The sequence below is a fragment of the Sceloporus occidentalis genome, unplaced genomic scaffold (genome assembly GCF_023333645.1).
Source record: "Sceloporus occidentalis isolate IW3139 unplaced genomic scaffold, rSceOcc1.0.p SCAF_4, whole genome shotgun sequence".
NCBI lineage: Eukaryota > Metazoa > Chordata > Lepidosauria > Squamata > Phrynosomatidae > Sceloporus > Sceloporus occidentalis.
The window spans coordinates 28,691,306-28,714,115 of NW_028316984.1; the positions used below are offsets into that span (position 1 = coordinate 28,691,306).

The window sequence follows — 22,810 nt, forward strand, 5'->3', positions numbered from 1 at the left end:
TGTGTCAGACCTGACATAGGAATCCATAACTGCCAAATACCTTCATTTTCTTCAGTCTTAAAAGTCCTAGAATTCAGCAGTCTCCACAAAATGGTATACAAAATTGGATTACTAGGTGAAACAAAGGTGGCCATTTCTATGACATTTGTGAGAGAACCAGCTCCCATTTTCCTCTCTTTTTTGTTTGTTTCACTTAAAAAAACAAGGAAAAAGCCCTTTGCCAATATGACTTTTATTTTGTAACCATCAAGGCACACAAATGCAGACAGACAAGGATACAAATACAAAGATCACACTTTGGTCAAAATAACCCTGTTGCAGTTAACATCTAGCCTGATTATCTCCACCTTCTCTAGAAAAGAAAAGGCTATTGACCAGACATTTGTGTTTTATTGACAATATAGCTGTGCAGAAACAATTTCTCAAAATTCCCCACTCTTATTTATGGGGAGAGAATTGGGCCAGAAGAGGTGAGGATAGCTTTACTAATTTCTGTGAGGCGAGTAGAGGAAAAAATAGAAATTTTCCAACAAGAGGTGCATCTACAATGTAGAAAAAATGCAGTTTGACACCACTGTGAGGTTGTCCACACTGACAAAAATGAGTTTCAACCCGACCTGAGCCTTACCTATTTATACAACTCATGAGGCCCAAACAGGAGGAAATCAGAACAAAGCCCTGCTCTGTGGCTAAAAACCAAAGCAAAATAATCCGTTTGCTCTGTGCCAATGTGGAAGTGTGCATTATCACACCAGCATATAATCGGCACAACATGAGCGTGGGAATGCAGAAAAGCTCAGATGGCATATAGAAGCAATCTGGAGCATGTGCCCTGGGCCCAGTGAGACACAGCAGTCACATACAGGCACACAAGTGGGCAGCTGCACCATTGAGCTATCACACCATCGAACCATCACACAACCCATGAAGCAAAATTATGACAATTATGGCAGGTTGCCAATAATGCAACAGAGGTAATAAAAACATAAACTACTAAACAATCCAACAGGAGGCCATGGGGTGAAAGGGGTAAGGGAGCATGTATGAGGGGCATCCATGATTGTATTTTGCCAATGTGTCACTGGGAGCACTAATGCAGTGTATGAGTAGTGTCTAGTCACACAGGGCATCCAATCGGATGGCAGCTGGATGGAACAAGGGAGGTAAATAGACCATCACAGGCAGTTTGTTCATGCAATGGTGTGCATACATTAGGGAGAGGCGGGGGGGGGGGGAGCGAGTGGCATGGCTTGCTGCCATATGGTGCGGACTGCCCATAAGTATTTGGACCATTGTGGGAGTGGGCCGTGTGGACAGTGGTGATCCTTCAGATTTAAGAAACTCTGGAGGCAACCTGGATTTTCCCTTCCATCTGCGCAGCCCATGTGTGGTATCTCCAGCCTATAGAATCATGAGATTTGTAGTTTTACAAGGTGTTTAGCTTTCTCTACCCAAGAGTGATGGTGCCCCAGAAAACTACACACCCCAAGATTCTGTAGGATGGAGCCATCTCTGTTAAAGCCGTGTCAAACTGCATTATTTCAACAATGTTAATGCACCCAAGGCCTCTTGGTGAAATTCACTACTAGCAGCAGCTATAACGAAGCCTCTTTTCCAATTCATAAAGTTTTTTTTCCTTGTCTGCTGACTCCACTTTTTACTTTGTATTCACAATGCCCATACTTAGTATTGCTCTAGGACTTTATGTGGATGATGATAGTGGGAAGGAGCCTACAAATCACATATGGGTAAAATATAGTTTGCAAAACCCTAGATTTGCAACTCCTAAGGACACCCACTAATGCCCACAACTCCTCATATATATATTTTTTCAATAAAAAGTGCAATTTTCACCTCAAATCCATACTAGAGCCACCATCACCCCATTTCTGAAAATGGACAAAACCATTCTTACTCAAAATACCTAATTTCATTGTAGTCCCTGTCAAAATGGCGACAGGAAGAGATACAATGTCCTGTCTAAAGAAAAACTGAGGCATTTTGGCACAGGGGGTGCGGCCTGCAAGGAGGGTCCTGGGGAGTAAAACTTGGTCCCTGACATGTACATAGTTGCCCATCCCTTCCCTATATGGTGGAAAAATCCTATAAAGTGCTTGTCTATTTCTGCTGTCTCTCTCTAATTATGCTTTTCTTTCTGTTGCCTATTTCCTTAGCACTCTGCAGTTTCCCTGGCTGCTTGCATTGATTGCCCATGGGGCTTTTCAAAGTATTACATACATGGTGTCTTCCCTTGGGCTTTAACTAGAGTGCGATGCTGCCAGAGAGACTGCAATAAAAGATAGGACATTCACACACATTCCTTGGCCACAGGTACAGTAAGCTCAATATCCCTGAACCCCACTCATGAGAATTTCTCCAAATAAACCCCCCCCTCCGTTCCTTCCAAACTTTCTTTTTACAAAGGAAAATTTTCTTCTATCAAGTTGAATAAGAATGGTTTAAAAATGTGGAATAAATTTTCAGCACAGCATTGATTGCAACTTGAAAATTTCAGTGGTCAGTATTCTAGAAAGAGGCTTATCTATTAAGACTGAGGAGATTATCATATGGGGAAAAGGGCGTCTTTGTCCCGTCATTTTCCAGTCGTTAACACGTGATCTCAGTAAGACTTTCATACAGCATTGTGCTTATCCTGCCATTGACCCATCAGTGAAGTGCAATTCTTCTGTCATTTTGTATTAACGGGATTTTCGTTAATACAAAATGACAGGACAATTCCACTTCATTTATGGGACACTGACAGGATAAGCGTGACATGTGACTGACTGTCTTTCGCACAATTGCGATAAGGATGGGAGAAAGACGGGAGAGTGATCCACTTCACTCCTGTCCCCATCCTGCCCTGGTCTGATAATCTCCTAAAAGGCAAACAAGATTTGTGGCTCTGAAAAATAAACATGGTTCTTGCAGTCTTATTCTGAAGGGTGTGTGATAATTGTTCCAGACAACCCTAAACTGCAGGAGAGGAAAAGTGTAGTCTCTATGTATTTGTTAAGATAAATCCACTGGGAATAAGTCCAAGTTACAAGTCTAGAAAATACTTCTTCCTGAGGAAAAACTGGAGGGATAGGACTTTCAAATAATCCCTCCTCCATGGTGTTTTCTGAGGCAACCTACTTGGGTGAAGGACTCTACTTCAACCCCTTTTGTGTGTTTGAGTCAGCTCTTATGTCAACAGTATGATACGTCTAGGAGATAAATAGGTAGGTGAGATTAATAGGAAACATTTAGAGTATCATTAGCTGCTTCAGCTTACTGTTTTTTTAAAAAAAATTAAAATGCTCATATGAGACATCCTGCAAACTTTAAAAAAAGAAAGGAAAGGAAAAGCTTGCTTATTGGGCCTGAAATGGTTTGCTGGACTGTTGAAACAAACAGAAATTGAAAACCTACAACACAGCTGAGTCAGGTCATTTACAAGTGAAAATATAAAAAATAGATCTTTACTACAGATTTAAATTTACACTACATTACACTGGACTTTTTTAGACCAAGATGTTCAGTGCTATGGAGAGCAATGTGTGCTTTCTTTGCCTGTACTGACTGACTCTCCAGTCTTGTGAAACTGCTTTGATATGAAGCAGTACTACTTGTAACCTTTGGGAATAAGGAAACATGCTTCTGTTGCTAGTTCACAAAACAGTAAAATGAGCCACTTTAAACTACACATCCATCACTTTTGTTCTGATCCACTAAGTTGAAGATGTGTCCTTTGAACACATCTTACTGCACTAAAATGATATAATGTAATTAAAAAAAGATTTTTCCTTTAAAAAACAAAACAAAAAGGGTTTTCGAATTTTAAAAATGTGTGCATGGGTGATTCTGGTAGACAGTGTTACTCCACAAATCAAGTGATACAGTTATTAAACATATATTACAATGACCCCAGTCTGATGTATGTACATGATACCTCACATTACCTGGAAGGTTTCAGTATGCTGTATGAAATGACCCTCTGAAAGTACTCTAGTGCCAGTGCCAGTGCCAGCCTGTGGGTCATCGATTCCTTGTCCATGGTGAGTTTCCAGGAAACTATGTGAATGTGATATTAATATTAATGAATTAATGATATTACTATGTGATAAAATTATACCGCTCTGTTGTACAATGGGGAAAAGTAGATGGTCCACCTCAAGCTTGGAGCAAATTCAGCATTTTTACAAACTGAACAGTTCTCCAAAGCCTGGTACCCCAGTTGTACTGTATTGCTGCTCCTACTACTCCCAGGTCGAAGTGATGGGAATAGTTCAGCACATCTGGAGGGTGCTGGGCTGGGGAAAGTTGAACCTAGATGTTGAAACCTTAACTGCAGCAATGCACTCATCACACAACTGTTTAAGTGATGCTGAGGGGAGGGAGCTATTATGTAAACTCACATGACACAGTGGTATTATGCATAACATGCAGACACAACACTGAAATACCCCAAAGGTAAATACCAAGATGACGCTTATAAGTCAGCCATTATGTTATAGGCAAAGTAGCACTTTTGAGAAACAAATCATTCACACAAAATAAATTGTCCATAAAATAAAATATGGTTACAGTTACTCATGAAAGGAAATGTTATCGGTCCACAGTATAGGCAGCGTATGGCATACAAATAGTTGAAGGGACTGGTAAAGCTGCTGTTACCTACTCATCTACCAGTAGAATAGCCATCCTCCCATTCTTCTTTTCATTACCACTTGAGTGGTTTTTTCAGAGAGTCTACATTTCTTGCATTGCTTTTCCACCTCTTCTGTTATCTGAAGCATTCCAACTGAGGAAAAAATGAATAAGGAACGTTCCAAAACTTTGCCAACATTCCAGCCGTTTCTCTTGGAAGCATGCATCAGAAATTCTTTATGATGGAAAAGGTTTTCCTCCCCTGTTCACAGAGCATATAGTGTAAAACAGTAAATGTGTTTCTTTCTCCTGTCCCTCAGTCTCTAAACCAGTGGACAGATATACAGTGTAAATACATACATTGCAGATGTATGTTCCAGGAATCTCTCAGACTGACTTAACATTGAGAAGCATTAAAATGCCTGTTATAATACAGTCAGCTCTTTCAAATGCTATATCCCTATAACATTTTATGTAATTGCTTATTTTCTGCTTTTTAAAAAATAACCCGTTGTTAAAGTAAGCCAAACTGGGCTCCTCCCATCCCCACCATTCTGCCCTCCCTGCCCCACACAAAGGATTTAAAAAACCCAAACCCATACACATATCTATCATATCTACACTTAAAGTAGACATTAAAATTTCAAGTAGAAATAATGGCAGCCACATCTACTGGACTTAATACACATTCTAACACCTAGGTTTTTACTTTAAGTTATACAAATACACAATACATTCTTAAATAACAAGGGCTCACAATATTAGTTTGTGAACCTTTCTCATATTATGAAGCCACTTTTTTCTGTAGAGTTTGCACCCACTTCGCATTGCAGTTTCAATGTCCAAGAGGTTGAATTTTTTTTGTATGTCAGTTGCTCAATATGACTGTTCCGGTTCTTAGGCTTTGGCTATGAAATCACTTATTTCAATGAGGCAACACTGGTTATTAAGGCTGGTTTTGTTTCTTGTTTGAAGCTGTGTTCTGAAATAATTATTTAAAAAGCATGGCTATCTTGTGTCTTCTGGCTCTGTCTTTATGACCTTCCTTTCGAGGCTGCTGAAAGCTGAATGAGGAAAATCTTTCATGATACCCAGACCTTCTGTAACAACAAAAATAATAATTAGTTTTACAGAATTATTGAGCCAAATTTGGATTAATCTTAATAATACAACTTTAGTCCACTTTTGTGATTCCCCCCTTTGAAAAAAAACTAGGTGTGAGTTTTGGACAATTTGTGCCTTAAAATCACAAAGACCCCATGCATGAAAAAGTGCAAAAATACCCCCACCCTACCCCTATAAATACCCCAGAACCCCATTATTATCCCCCAATATCCCAGTTTTCTTCTACAGTCACTTTTAAAATGGCAATATGAACAGACACAAATGCACTTCATGTGACCATTTGAGATGGCCTTTAGAGGAAATATCTCCATTTTCCTTTGCAGTCCTTTTCAAAATGGCCACACAAAAAGACACATCTTCATTTTCTATTACCATTTTGAGAAGCTCTGTGAAGAAAACTGAAATATTTGATTTTGGGTGTGTGTGTGTGCACAGCCTACAATAGGATCCATGAGAGAAATTGGCCCTTAGCCCCCATGCAGTTGTCTACCCCTGTGTTAACTGAATGCAGGCTATTTTGTATATTTGATTTTTTTAATTTAATTCTGGCATGCATGATAATTCATCTGCATATGTGGATGAATAATGTGTACAGCTTGAAAGATACATACTGAACTACTGAAAAAGGCTACTTCAATTGATGTGGTGCTCTCAATGGCTTGCCAGGCACTCAGACACATGACTAGAATATCCATGAAATTTCTGCCAGGAGTTGATCACACACAAGTTCTTAGATGGAAGAAACTGAAATGTTTCTCTGCAAACAGACTAATAATTTGTGAGCAGGTTGGATGATGTGGATACTTCTCAAAGCTTGGAAAATTTACAAAGGAGATTGCATTCGTCACCTTAGCAGATGATGTTAAGAAGCAGATAAGGTGAGTGTATCCTGGTTGGTTCTTCAGGAAATAATGCAGTTTGACACTACTTAACTGCCAGGGCTCAATGCTATGGAATTCTGGAATCAGTAGTTTTGTGTGATATTTCCCCTTCACTGTCAGAGTTCTGATACTACAACAAACTACAAATCTCAGAATTCCACAGCACTGAGCCATGGCAGTTCAAACAGTATCAAACTATAGTTTTGGGGTTTTTTTCAGGCTATGTGGCCAGTGTCAAGCTACATTATTTCTGCAATGCAAATGCAGACTCAGTGGCCTATAGTACCATCAACCACTGTAGCTGGGCAATTATGGGTGTGAGGCAGTCTCACCATGCTGGTGCTTTATGTGATTGGTGCTCGCATATATTTCTGTTGTAATGTAGGATCTCATCATGGTGAAGTGATTTTCAGTGTGTACAACTTAATCTCTTAATATACAGTAGGACCTCCTTAACCACGGATTTTTAAACCACCGATTCAAGCATCTACAGCTTGAAAATGTTCTAAAAAAGTACAAATTCCAAATAGGAAGCCTTGATTTTCCATTTTATATAAGGGACACTGTTTTGCTGTGCCATTATATTTAGCATCCATGGATTTTCTTATCCACGGGGGATCCTGGAACCAAACCCCAGCAGATAACAAGGGCCCACTGTATGGGGCAAGCCAGAAATGTCATTAAGTGTGAAAACGCCACACATGATGGTTGGGAGTGATTTCCCTTTCCTTCCTGTTTTACACTGACACACACCTCGCTAGGAAAGTCTCTTCCCTAGCTTCACAGGCCAGTTCATATTTATTATACAAAGAAGAAAAAATCCTTACCCGAAGATTGTGACTTTGCCTCGCCACTGGCATACAGTCGACTCAACTCACTACAAAGAGGTTTCACCACGTGAGCCTCCCCATCTAACGAAATGTGTGGCATATGTCTATTTGGTAGACCTGACATGCGGAGATTCAAAGGCCTTTCACCTAAAAGATATTAGCAGAGAAATATATTAATTCAGTGCTACAACCTGCATTAATGTGGAAACACACACACACACTGGTATGCTCTCCAGTTTAAACAACAGCTTACAGGCACCTGCAGCACTGCTCCTCTTTCTATGCTCCCATATTCCTGAGAGGTATGAGGCTTCCACCATTGTAGCTTCATTAATTCCAAGCCACTAGATCCAAAAGTCATTGTGAGTATGGTAAAGAACCAGAAAACTACTCAAATTACACAGGAATGTGTGTGTATCCTTGAGTAGCAACAACCACAGAGGAAGAATTTACCATAGCACTAAATTATATTTTAAATCAAACCACAGCACAGATTTCAGAGAATCAGTTTCTCCTCACAAAATAGCTACATGGTTAAAACACTGGCCAGCCATCTCTTATTTGTCCCCATAAGACTCTCCTTTTTCCACAGCAACTGCATGTTTTGTTATGATTTAGTAAACATTACAGCTACATCAGCATCACAAATGTGAACCTCTGCAGAAGACACATGTGATGGCAAATACATGTCTGGAAACTACTGTACCTTGACCGTCAGAAAGATCCGAAACCAATCCGTTGGGACTGTGTTCTTCTGAGTTTTGCCTGTAAAAACCTGTGGAAAGACGTCTCTCCAAACCTGCTTGGGAACAAAGGAACTCCATCTGTTTGGCTATCATCTTCTCAGGCTGAAATTAAACCAAACACAGACTTATGCACATGGCAAAGATATGATTACTGCTAAGTGCTGTTACTCTGCACCAATGAGATGCTAAACACTAAGAACACAGAAAAGGCTAGTTTCCTGCCAGTCCTGTGGATGAACAACTCACAGGATGAGAAAACTGACAACTAGCAGTGATGGTTCAAAACTATAATGGTGATTTCCAAAAGCAGAGAGGAATCAGTCAGGAGTAATTAACAATAGACAACCCAAGCTACTTTTAACTTGACAAATGTTTGACAAAAAGAGAAAAGAAGATGTAATAAGCTTATTTTATTTTTGTTGTTTATCAGTTTATTGCCATTTCCCCCCATGTTATTTGTAATTTGGTGAACCCCATCATATGAATACAACATGCTGTTCTGTTTATCACACAGGGGAAAGTTAGGGGTTTAAACAGGCATTTTCCGAGGACAGTCACACGATCGCAGCAAAGATTTTCACACACATCACACTTCGAGATGACTTATCCTGGGAAGAACCAGAAATGCTCCAGCAACAAATCATTCACGAGATTTCTCAGTGAATGATTTGCTGCTGGAGCATTCCTGGTTCTTCCGGGGATAAATCCTCTCTAATCGTGATGTTGTGTGAAAATCTTTGCTGCATTTGCATGACTGTCCCCAGAAAATGCCCATTAAAACCCCCAATTTTCCCCATGTGATAAACTCCAAAGAAGGACAGATGAAGTTGCCAGAAGCTGGGACCATCATTCTTGTTAAGAAGCTGGAACACTGCCATCCGTAACCATTCAGTCTTAATCCAGATGAACTAAGACTATGCATAGATATGCACAGCATTTGGAGAGTCTGTTCCCTTTAAAGATTTGTTTAGTAATACATCTGTTTTGCTCAAACTGGTTTCAGGAAGTAATTATTCTTCCGGATTTTGGCAGCAACCACAATCTCACACTGCTGTTTGGTGATTCTTCTGTCAATTAGGAGGCTATTTCTCCACTTTTTAAAAAGCATAGCTATATACAGTACTGCTTGGCTGCCCCTTATATCACCCAGAAAGCTGAACTTCCTTCAACCCTGCAACAATTTTTAAAGTATAGTTTGAAACAGAAGGAATGGAAGTAATATCTGTTGAATACTGAGGAATATTGAATATATCTAGATTGAGATGGTGAATAGACTGGGTTATGGAAATGAGATATATTCTCATAACTGAAGTTTTTTTTTTTAAACTTGCTATGGTCAGTATATATAAACATATAATATGAGATATATATTAATTCACATATTAATGTAAAATAATAATAATAATAATAATAATAATTTTAAAAAACACAATCAGATTAACATGCAGAGATCTGAAGAAAACTACAGCAATACGAACAGCTGCCATCAAACTTTGAAGCTGGGGAAAGGTAGCAAAGAGTAACAGACCCAATTTTGACTCCCAAGGTGGTACATGTATTTTTTGTAGTAGTGATGATATTAGTAGGGAGCACTTTTTAGCCGAAAAATGACATACCTTCTTCTATTCACACACCTGAATATGCACCTATCAAGGACTAGCACCGGTGATACAGCAGGTGTGTTTCAAAATACAATAAAGGTAGCATCAAGTACTACACTAGTTTAAAGATATATTTCCTCCCACACTGTGTTTAGCCCTAATGTGCTTGAGAAAGCATTCTTGGTGAACCAGGAACGATCACTTTAATACTAGTTCTCAAGGAGGTCAGGGCCTTTCATCAGTGTGGGAACTGCCAAGGCAAAAGGGTAGTCTGTTGTCACCTGGAAGATGATAGATTTCCATTGGTTAGCAGAACAGCACATGAAGATTATGTGGTGCAGAAGATCTCACATGACACAAAGGGTCTGGATAGGAAACAGGGAGAAGTAAGCAGACCAGGCTGCTAAGAAATCACACACAGCTCTTATGGAGCACTGTGGGAAACAAAGCACATGCACACGAAAAATGGCAGAGGGGTAACAAAGGAAAAACCATCTTGGATTAACAGAGGGGCTCTACAGAACGCCCACAGCTGCCCCTTTTCATGAAGCAACCACATGCTGTGGCCCCAATCCAGCCTTTTGAGGGCACAAAGTGCTGCATCATATAAATGCAGCGCTGAAGGATCGCCATGGCGCCATGTGCCGTATGGAGCAGCGCGCAGCATCATGGAGCCCTGGGGATGGAGTCTGGGCATGCATCATCTTGGATGCGATGCCCCAACTCCAACCCCAAGCCGGCATTTCAGGCCAGTCTATACAGGGCCTTAGTGAACTTTTTAGAGTCTGGGTCTTAGTCTTAGATTTACAAAAGAGTAATTTCAGAGCAAGTGTACCCATCATAAGATATTATTTTAAGTGATACGAAACATTCTGTACCCACTTAAGTAAGATCCTCTTAAACATACTATTACTTTTAAAATGCAAAACACATCATCATACAGCACAGTAATTGTGTATTTTCTAAAAAAAGTAGAGGCAGTTTATGACACATTAACAGTATAGTCAATGTTTTACTTAAAGCAATCATAGATAGGGAACCTTGGCCACTTGCCATGTTGGCCCAGACAAGTGTAGACCAAGAGGTATTTACAGTGATCACAGACATGAGATTATTTATCTTAAATAGACTACGACTCTGGAGAACAAGGTTTGCTTCCCCGCTAGGCCATGGAAACCCAATGGGTAACCTTTGGTAAGTCACATACTCTGAGCCCCTGAAAACCCCATGATAGGGCCACCTTAGGGTCGCCATAAGTCAGAAACAACTTGAAAGCACACAACAACAACATATTTAGGAAAACTGCTGCATGGAAATGAACTCTGTTTTGTAGTCCAGAAAGCTCTGGGATTTATTCTTAAGAGGACATGCATAGCATAAACTATGCTTCGTATATCTGTTATCACACAAAATGCTCAAATTTGTAAGAATTACTATCAACCCTGCCTATTCTGTTTTGGCTCCAATCTGAAATCTTTCCTTAATTGGACTTCTAACTCAAAGGCCAAAAAAACCTTCTCCCATTTGGAATATTCAAATTCCTTTAGTCCTATTATCTCTATACAATACAAATCTTTCAAGAGTAACAAAAACATCTGCTTTCCCCCTCCCCAAACAACAGAAACATTATGCGATGATTTCACTTAAGCTTTATTTTTGGAAAAACAGTATCCATATTTTTTTTTTTACATCCTAACAATCTGCCATTCCAAAACATGTAGGATGACAGTATACATGTGGAGAATAATAGTGTGCAGAATTTGTAGAGAAAAGCACAAGGCTTGCTACACTACAAGAGAAAGATAATTAGAAAGGCACAGCAACCTGCTAGAGGACATTATAAATTATCAATGACAAGAGAATTCTGAACTCTGAATGTAGGGTTTTTTATGACTGACAGACCATCATTTGGGAACATAAGAGGAAAAATGACACATTTTTGTCTGTTGAAATGAGGCACATAATAAAAAGCAAATACACTGATGGGGAATAAGAAAGACGTTTCTAATTTCTAAGCATTATATGTTCAATAAAAGTTTAAAACTTAGCTTTATACATAATTGGAAGAGTTTCCAATCCTTGGTACAAGCACTGATTTTTTTTTTAATTGCATGTTTTTTGTTGCCCAGCCTTGTGTACAAAATCAAATGTGGATCTATTCAGATGGGAACTGTACTCAAACCTGAATGTGGTAATGACATTATTGCAAATCTGTACATCATAGGGATATACATTCCAGGGAGCCAGAATCAACTGATCTACTATGAGGGTTTCTTTGTCCTATGCAAAATGAGCCTATTATTACATCTGTGACAAAATGTGTTGGAAAGACAGCAAAGATTACTTGCCTGAAATGTTTAAACATCTAAAAAATGTTATGGTACGATTATTATGTGATTACCATATGCCAGTGTGTGCATTCATCTTCATGTCGCTAGATTTTGTGCCTTCTTAACACAGCAAAGAGACAAAGGGCAGAACATGGGACAAGTAAAGGGCAGCTGAGGAGTTATACACATATGCTGCAAAGCAAATGTCCACAGACCTTATTTGTTCTACTGGATGAATATCCACCCCACTCCATGCAAAATAAAAATCCTCAGTCGCCTACACAGCATGAAGGTAAAGCTGCAACAACATCGCCTGAGAAGGAACACCCACAGTAGGTCAACACGACCTCTTCTACTGCAGGCAGTGAGAAAACATTTGTCATGGGAATTTTTTTTAGCATCTGCAAAAGATGTAGTTCAAAACTGTGCCTTTAGGGAAGGTATAATAGTTATATAATATTTTTACAGTTTAGTTTCACATTTATATTCCATTCTTTGATCCTAAAGGGGCTTCCAGAACAGCAAAGAGATTAAATATATTTAGTTGTGACCTAAGTATCACCATTGCAGTTGTTTGTTGTTAAATGCCCTCAAGATGATTTTGACTCATGGCAGCCCTGAGGATGAGACATCTCCAAGTTCCCCTGTCCTCTGCTCAGGACCTGCAGGACCTTGCCTGTGCATTTCCTGATTGAGTCTAAATATCTGGCATGTGGTCTTCCTTTCTTAATATTGCCTTCCGCCATTCCTAACATCATTGTCTTTTCTATTCATTTTTCCTCATAATGTGACCAAAGTATGACAGCCTCAATTTAGTCATCTTGGCTTCCAGATAAGAGTTCTAACTTGATCTAGAACCCCTTTGTTTGTCTTCTTGGCCATCCATGTTATTCTCAGTACTTTTTATCTAGCACCACATCTCAAATGAGTTTACTTTCTTCCCATTGGCTTTTTTCACTGTCTCTCTCTCTCTCTCTCATTCTCTTACATTCATACATGGTGGTGGGGAATACAATGGTCTGGACTAGCCTCACTTTAGTGTTCAGAGTTGTCTTTACACTTTATGATCTTGTCCAGTTCTTTCACAGCTGTCCTTCTAAAGTAGCACCATCGAGGGCACATAATGATGGCATTTGTATCAAGATCCAAAGGGCAGCCCTGTGATGGTGGCATCCTTCTCTTTATCCTTAACCTTGGGTTGTTCTTTTAAGATGTACAGCAAGCATGGAAAGAGACAAGTGACTGAATGCCAAAGGAGCAAAGGGTTAATGCAAAGAATAAGAGGACATTATGGCACTGAGTCACCAAAAGGTTTTGCTCTATGAGGGCCAGTCTTTTCAGAGACCGAAACCTATGAGAGCATGTGTATGTAAACTGGTAGAGGGAGCTGGTGTCATGCCTTAAGGAATTATGAAGCTCAGTGGCTGCTGAGACCCTGGCCCCTATTTTTCTCTAAAAAAGCCAGATCAGCCAGGATTCAAGACACAACCTGTTATGAATACAGGGGGTGTCTAGGGAGATGTATTAGGGAAGTTTATATTTCTTTCCTCGGATGGTTATCGGTTCTGAATGTACAACTTGCTTTGTAACTTTAAGATGAACCTGGCAAGGTGTTCCAAGCTGTATAAGGTTTTATTAGCTTCAGTGTATCTTTTGGCTTTTTTTTTTTTTTTTTTAAAAATACATTTTTAGAACTCTTTGTTAATCCTCACTGGTGCTTTGACCATTTGAACATACAGGATTGTACTTCTCCAGGGAGAAGGAAGAAATGGCTTGTGACTGAACTAGGTCATTCCACTTTTACTCATTACTTTATTTCTTCAGAGGAAAAGGGAAGGGAGGGATGTGAGAAAACCCCTATAGCCACCCCATTCTGCCTACCCATTAAGGGTATCCCATGGCAAAGGAGGGTGATGATGGTGGTGGTGACTGAGGCACATCTCTAAGAGTTAAGTTCTCCCCTCCTACTTAACAGCTGGAGGCAAGGGTAACTCTATAAGAAGTCTTGTTCCCTGGCCACAATTTTGTGTTAACCATTTAAACTACACCGAGGATGGTAGAGGTGTCAGATGTGGTAGCTGAAGCACATGCTTTGAATATGTGAGATCATCTTATGTGGAAGGGCTGGCTCAGACAGAGCACCTTCTGTCACACATTGTTTATGAGCTGAAGAAAAAGTGCTGTGCCTATGCAATTACTCTTCCAGTAGCTCTTTTTTGCCAGAACTAGAATTCCTGCTTTCTACATCAGTTTCCTGGTTCAATCAAAAACTATGATTTTTAACTCACCCCTAGTCTTTGATCCTGGTGCAAGAGTAAAGGGAAGAAAGAGAAGTAGGACACTTTTTCTTGGTCTATGAAAGTTAGTTGAACTCACATCACAATATTTAAAGTAGTGAAAATGAAGGGTGGGCAACTTTAGTGGTTCTGGGGGCCAATTTCATCTTCTCCAGGATGCACCAGGGCAGTCTACCCTGCCCCCTACATATAAAGCATTTGCTTTCAGTTAATTTTTCCTTCTGGTTGCTGCTGAAATCTAGCAGTGTTGTTTCTCATGATATTTCAGCAGTGCTTTCCATCCCATAAAAGCAGTCTTGGGGATTTCCCTTGGCCCATCAACTGCGAGTTTATCACCTTTGGGGTAAAAAATAACAAAAATCAGAGGTAAAAGGTTAAGAAAGCTTTCCAGTGGAGACTTCAGATATGTACTGCCAATCTAAATAGACAATACTGAACTACAGTACGTGGACTGGTCTGACTCAGTACAGCACAGTTTCCTATGTTCATGTAACTGGCTGCTGCAAAAGGGTATCTGCTGAAATACCTAAAGTCAGCCCAAGGCTCAATACCTGGCAAGTGGCTGTTGTAGGCTGGAGGGAAAGGTGGGGTTCAACTCATCACTTTCACCAAAGAGCCAATGGAACATTTGCCATGGTAAGTACTGTCAGTGGAATTCTGGAGTGCTGTTCATTTTGTGATATGCAAAGGGCAAAATAACTGAGGGACAAGATATCAGCCAGGTGGTTTTTGAATACTTGCCTTCATTATTTTTAGAAGAAACCTGTCAGCCTATATATTTTTTCAAAAATAAAGCATACCCAGTCCAAGTGAGCCTTTTCACCAGCTATTTTAATGAGAAGGATATTCAAACTACAGCATCATTTGCCCATAACATTAATATGTCCTTTACCAACCGTTTTAACATCCATCATTTACGTAGGGGCTAAGCAGATTGCCCCGATAGAGTGGCGTCCTGCTGCCACTTTCAGCACCAGATCAGGGCCATGGCAACTGCACACTGCGGCCCCATTCCGGTGCTTTGCCAGCTCTAAAAGAATTGGCAAAATGCCACTCCTTTTAGAGCCAGCAAAAATGAGCCGTTGCTGCTGCGACGGCACTTTTCGGCACTCCTTTCAGCATGCGTCATATAAACACTGAACCAAAGGAGCTCCATGACATGGGCGGGCAGCAAGACACTGGCATGGGGTGATGTATGCCTGTGCGTCGTCGAAACAACATTTCCCCACGCCACACCCATGCCGGCACTTCAAATCGGTCTGCATAGTCCCCCAGTATCAAGAAGCACTTATGCTTACTATCAACTTGAAAAAGAACACTTTGATTTGTTTTTTATTAGAATGTGCAGCCCCAAAGTCTGCCATTTTATTTCCCTTCTGCCAAATGTAATGCAACAAGAGACAGCTGGCACAGAAACATTTCCCCTGCTTCAGACTGGACACTATTTGCCACCAAGATTAAAACCTCCTTTTGTCTACTATGAATCAAAGGAAAGCTGATTTTAAAATCATCATCATCATCATCAACAACATCAGGCCATTTACATTTAAAGTGAGACCATCATAGCCAGGTCATAGGAACCTCTTAAAACTGCAGGACTGGGACACAATGTCCCATAAGGAGAGAAGTACAGGGATCCTGGAACAAACACAAATGAGAAGAAGACATGGACATGGACAAGGAGTTCACTTACCTGTGAACCAAGTGCAGCCAAGTCTTCACACTTCCCTTTTGACAATGCCTGCTGAATTTTGACTGATTCCTGCTGATAGAAACTCTGGACTGCATCCTGGAAATCAGGAAATCCATCCTGTGAATGTTCAAAGGGAAGAAAAGAGGTCATTACTATATGATGATATATTTTTTAAAAATTATAAGAGAATATTCTTAAATCACCACCACCACCACAGCTAATGGTGAGAGGCTAGGAGAGTGGAATTAGCCTCCCAGGTGATTTTGGAGAACTGAACTTCTTCCATCATGCCCTACTGAAAACAAAACAAAACAAGGCCCTGCCCTTAAACCCCTCCAAAGGGTGTGGGGAGCATTTTCTCCATGTTTTTAGGTCTCCCTAGGTCATTTTAGGCCCATTTTTAACAACAGGTAGTGAAATCGCATCCTATTTACTTCCTTTTTAAAAAGGTCCCTCTTTAACCTAAGATAGCCCAGAGGGCTCCAGAAAGTACCCCTCACATGCCCTAGATGGCAATTGAGGCCAAAAAAGTTTTTGAATTTATTTTTATTTTATTCCTTTTCCCCCTTTTCCTTTCTTTTCCTTGTTTTCTTTCTTTCTTTCTTGCATTTTTTTGACACCCTAAGGTCCCTGGGAACCACAAAAACAGCCCTGCGGGCCACATGAGCCCTGCTTTGCACACATTGCCCACCCCATATTGTAGAGGAAGCTAGAGGAATAGCTTTGCAACATTAAACAGCTGTACAGCAAGAGATGGATTTCTGAAGACCAGAACATTTTGGAAATGCAAATTGTTCTACAGAAGCTATTTTTAAGGAAAAATAATTTCATGTTCTGGAAATTCCTAAGAGTTGTCTTCCACAAGTTAATATATTACAACTGAAAATAAGAAGATGAATATGTTCCCATATCATTGAACAGTTTTCCCCAAACTACTATTATGCTTTTATTCTGTGTCAGAAACACTAAAAATACAACAAAAGTACAAGTGGTGGTGCATAACACTATGAAGCTCACAAATCACAATTTTGTTCTTTGAATTTTGAGGATTGTTGCATTCCAAACTGTAGCTTAAATCTGTGATAGGAAGCAAGCTGAATAGAATAATTGCAATTGAGCAGTTTCTCTTTCTACAACTTATAGGGCCCACATTGGCAAGAAGCTTTTATTGAAATATCCCAGTCACAATCATCTCCATTTCAGAAGCCTACATTTCAACTGGCAAATACAAGTGAGCATACAAAGAATAGTTTCACAAAATACGAAGTAAGTGAGAGCCAGTATGGTGCTGTAATAGTTCAAATACCTACTCAGCTGTGAATCTTATTAGACTACCAGTATCACCTCTGTGCCTCACTGTTAAAGCACTGTACGCAAAGTGATTTTGCAGCACCTTTGAGATTCACTGAAAGATAAAAGTTGGTAGCAGTTGCTACCACCTTCTATCTTTCAGTGAGTCTCAAAGGTGCGGCAAGATCCCTTTGCATACTGATTTTCCAGATTAACATGGCTATGTCTTTGAATATAACAGGACTGAACAGGGTAACTGCTATGTGTGCTTCCTTAAATTTCCTGGGAGGCGAGATACAAAGGCAATACAGGTAAATTACAAAAAATTATAGTGAGAGAAATATGGGCTGAATAGAAAACACAAGAGAAGCTAGAAACAATATAGTAAAATTCATAGTACCAAACTTCTAGAACTGAAAACATACACTGTGTGCCCACTAAACCCTACTAGCTTCTTCTAATTAAAATCTGAAGTATATCGGCATTGACAGTATTATCCAGGCAATTTTGTTTGCAGTGGGAAAGCCTCTGACATCAACTGGTGTACAGGCACAAAATGTTCCCAATTGGGAACCAAGTTATCGGGCTATGTGCACTCCTATCTTTTGGAAGAGAATGGGGAAAAATAAAACATATTTGGATAGGATTAAAACCTCTAGGGAAAGCAGTAGCTATCCAGAACAATATCAGAGAAAAGCCTAAGGAAGAGATCAGAGCCAAATGAGAGGTTAAATGTAGTTTACAAAAAGAGTGAGAATGGGCAAGGAACCGTTTGGTGAGAAACCACAACCTGAGGCGTGAACCTTTTACAGACTGGGTGCCCAAACTGCAACCCAGACCCCACTTATTTATTGTAAAGTGCCACATCCCTTTGGCTTTCTAGTAAGAAACTCTGGCAAACTCTGTACTAGGGGAACAATATGTGTGCCCACAGAGAGGGCTCTGAGTGCCATCTCTGGCATGCATGCCATAGGTTCGCCATCACTGACCTAAGGGAAGAACAAGTGAAGAAGGATTACATTGCATGAAGGTGGAATAGAGGAGACACAGAAATGTGATAAATAAGGAAATGGACTTAAGTATGGTTGGTAGGGTTGCCAGAGGGCTCCAACATCTTTAATGGCTGTGCAGAAGGAGTTTCAGCAGGTGTTGCTCGTCATGGTGCCAGTTAACAAGAAGCACCAGCTGAAACCCCTTCTGCACTACCATTAAAGTACAGATGCCATCTCTATTTTTCATTCTGGCAACCTTAATGGTGGGGGAATTTGGAAGGCGCCTTCAGAATGATCCAAGAGATCAAAGATACAGGTAAATTACATACGGAACAAGATAAAATCATTAAGATTTTTGAAAAACAATATAGTGACTTTTTAAAAGAAAAAAAATGAAGGGACTACACAACAAGAAGAAATAAATCATTACCTAAAAATGTAGGAAAATGGATTTATTGGAGGAGCAAAGGAAAACACTAAACCAAGAAATTAAAAAAAAAAGAAATAAGAGATGCTATAAAATAAATTTAAAAAGGGAAAGTGCCAGGCCCAGATGGCTATACAGCACTGTATTACAAAACATTTGAGGAAGATCTGATCGACCCAATGCAGAAAATGTTAAATGAAGTTAGACAAGAAAGAATTCCATACACTTGGAAAACATCAAATATAGTACAGTGTTGATTCCAAAAGAAGACAAACCCCAAAATTATAGACCGATTTCACTCCTCAATGTGGACTATAAGATTTTTGCATCTGTTTTAGCAAAGAGATTAAAAATATATTGAAGGATTGGATTAAGGAAGATCAATGTAGCTTCTTACCTAACAGACAGATTAAACAATATCTGAGAGTTGTGATGGGTATAATAGAATATCATGACAAAAATCCTGGAAGGAAGGTGGCAATGCTATTTCTAGATGCGGAGGAAGCTTTCGACAACATAAAGTGGAAATTCATGGTAAATTTGTTGGAGAAGCTTGAAATAGGTGAATGTATGCCTAACTGGATAAAGGAAATTTATAAATAGCACAAAGCATTTATATTAATAAATGGGATAAAGACAACAAAGTGTGAAATCCAAAAAGGAACAAGACAAGGTTGTCCCTTATCCCATTTCTATTCTATTCTTCTATTGGAAATATTAAATAATAAAACGAGAGAAGAAAACCACATAAAAGGTGTATCTATGAGAGGATCAAAATATAAGATGAGATCTTTTGTGGACGATATGGTTACTTTCATTGAAGAACCTCAAGAAAATATTGCAAAATTGTTAAGAGATTATAAATAAATTTGAAAAGTGTGTAGGACTGAAAGTTAGCAAAACAAAATCTGAAATTTTGGCATTTACTATGACAAAAGGAAAAAAAAGAACAAAATACTCTACAAGAGTCAATAAAAATCCCAATTCAGAAAAAAGTAAAATATTTAGGAATCTACTTAAACAAGTAAGAATGCAGAGCACTTTGATAATAATTATAAAGCAACATGGCAGGAGATCAAGAAAGATTTGGAAAAATTGTCAAAATTGAATTTAACATTAATGGGAAGAAATGCTGCAATAAAAATGAATGTGCTACCAAAATTGATGTTCTTGTTTCAGAATCTACATGTAATGTTAAATGATAAGGCATTCATCCAATGGGGAAAAAAATGTGTAACGAAATTTGTCTGGGCAGGAAAAAGGTCCAGAATAAAGTGGAAAAATCTGTAAAAGATGTAAAAGAAAGAGGAGGATTCGGACTACCAGACTTCAAAATTTACTATCAAGCACGCTGCCTAGACTGGTTGAGAACCTGGATGAAATCTGAAGATGAAAGATTGATAAGTCTGAAAGGGTTCAATATCAGATATGGCTGGCATGCATATTGTGGTACAATAAACTGGAATTAAAGAATTTAATGATCATAAGGCGCTCATTAATTAGGGTTTGGAAAAAATAGAAAATGAAAGTGTAAAGAAAACTGCCAAAATAATTATAACCGCATGAATCATTCTTGAAAAGAACACAACTTAGATAAAAAGGATGGTTAACATATAAAGAAATTTTGAAGTGGGAAGGACAGAATCCTAAAATAAAGGAAAGAGAAGAATTAGGTGAAGAAAGGACTTGCCATCGCTACCCATATATACAACTAAAGAAAAAATGAAGAAAAACATTAAAGAAACTGGAATTACAAAACAAAGAACAGAATTAGATGAAATACTGATGTCAAATAAAAAAGAATCAATATCAAAAATATATAAATTTTGTTTGAAACTAGAATTAGAACAAGAAACTATCAAATCATCAATGATAAAGCGGTCCCAAAATATAGGCCACAACATACAATTGGAAAAATGGGGGAAAGCATGGGGCAGAGACCTGCATTTTACAGCCTGTATGGACATAAAAGAAAATTTTTACAAAATGCTATATAGATGGCACATAACACTATCAAAATTAGCTGAAATGCACAAAAATGGAGAAGATAGATGTTGGAAATGTGGAGAAAAAGGCAGTTCTTTCTACCATATATAGTAGATGTGCCAAAAAAGAGAGAAATATTGGAAAGACATATATCAAACAATTCAAGACATATTTAAATTGGATTTAAAGTTTGAACCAGAATTATTTTTATTAAAGCTAATTGAAAAAAACCAATCTAGAAATCATATAAAGATAATTTTGTATATGGTAAACGACTGGTTATTAAGAACATTGGGCATAATGGAAATGGACAGATTAACTATATAGTTGGTCCTCTGTTTTCACGGGGGATCTGTTCTGGACCCCCCCTCTCAAAAACAGAGGCTCGTGCATATTCAATCCCCATAGGCTTGAATGGAGCGCATGCCTGTGTTAATGCACTGGGCATGTGCCCCATTGAAAATAGTGGAGGTCGCCCTTTCGTGGATTTTTGAGGTCACGGATCCCAAATCTGCGAGTTAGGAGGGGCAACTCTATATCTAAAGGATAAGTCAACTAGAGAGAAGGAGGACATTTTGGAACCACTAATGAGTTATTGTAAAGAAAAATGGCCATAAATATTAACAACAACAGCAACAACAACAAAAAGAAGTCTTAGAAAACAAAAAATAATATACGGTGAGTCTGTGCCATACGTGGGCTCATAATAGGTGGCTTCCAGCTTGCGCAGAAGCTGCCGGGAGATTGGAGAATGGTGTGCGCGCCCATGCGGCGAGCACGAGCCCCATTATATCAAATGGGGCTCGAGCATACGCACGTTTTGCCTTACGCGGGGGTGGGTGGGTCTGGAGAAAGCGGAGAGAAATAAAGGAAAAAGTACAGGATGGAGAACAAATAACAATAAGAGTTTAAAATGTTTTTTTTAAGATGGAGGTAGTAGAAGGAGAATATAGACCTACAGGAGAAAAATACAACAAAGATAGCTGTAAAGAATATTTAATCCAAAATGATAAGCAGAAGACTGTGGTGGGGGGAGGGATTTATAGATTAATTCAATTTTTAATGTTAAACTATATATGAAAATATGGTATGAAATATGGCAAGAACTTTTATTAAAAAGGAATATATATGTATAATTTGATATTATAGAAAAGTTTTGGATAAGATATATACTTTACTAAAAACAATATATAGGTGAGGTGAAAGAGTAGCTTTTGCATGTTCCCCATTTGACAGGGATGCATAGATAAGTTTATATATTTATATATAAACTTATCTATGCATCCCTGTCAAATGGGGAACATGCAAAAGCCACTCTTTCACCTCAGCCGGGGGTAGCCATGCTGTGACTATCAGAGGCCCAAATCTGGGTCTTCCCAATTCCTACACACAAAAATGTTGCCAACATTTTTATTAACCTGGAGGTAATGTTATGGGACTATTTTCTGCTTCTTTGAGAAGGGGAAGTGGCAAAACAACATCTTAAAGAAAACCACACATTTTTCAGCTGAACATTTGTATGGGTGGGGTGACCAACAAGATTGGAGGGGTGGAGGGGTCAGGTCACAAGGGAGGCCACAAGGGTGCCTTGGCTTATTTCCCAGAAATTCAATTGCTGTAGGGCTGAACTATGAGTAACAACTAACACACTTTCACCTTCTCCAAAAGAGAGACTGAGGGAGAATACAAACCACTTTGTTTTCCTGTAATGGTAAGTGGAATAAAAATACATGAAAGATACTGGAACAGGGGTAAGCAGGGGATACAGAGTTTCCGCTAGCCAAACATTCCTTTTGCCATGTTGCTGCTTGTGGTCTGCTCTATAAAAACACACTCACTCACACTGCTTCCTTGCAACTTGGCTGGTCTTAAAGCAATTTCTTACAGCAGATGTTCCCAGTCCCACAGGCACTTTCTTCTCCTCCACCACCAACACTGCTCCTACATGAACACCAGATTGCAGTGCTTCTGTTCTTTTGA

General features: G+C 39.2%; 1 protein-coding gene across 2 annotated transcripts in view; it reads right to left on the reverse strand.

Annotated features, from left to right (window-relative positions):
* Positions 1-221: 221 nt before the first annotated feature.
* The window catches only part of LOC149313663 (NGFI-A-binding protein 1-like), a 45,287-nt gene continuing 22,698 nt past the window's right edge, over positions 222-22,810 (reverse strand). Inside the window, exons 4-7 of one of the 2 annotated variants that reach the window (XM_089519583.1) lie at positions 16,136-16,252; positions 8,175-8,316; positions 7,466-7,615; positions 222-5,732 (exon numbers count right to left, since the gene is read on the reverse strand). In XM_089519583.1, coding sequence (XP_089375709.1) covers positions 5,641-5,732; positions 7,466-7,615; positions 8,175-8,316; positions 16,136-16,252 — 501 coding nt within the window. In that variant the 3' untranslated portion in view covers positions 222-5,640. The remainder of the gene's footprint in view (positions 5,733-7,465; positions 7,616-8,174; positions 8,317-16,135; positions 16,253-22,810) is intronic. The other variant, XM_089519582.1, reaches the window with a different exon arrangement.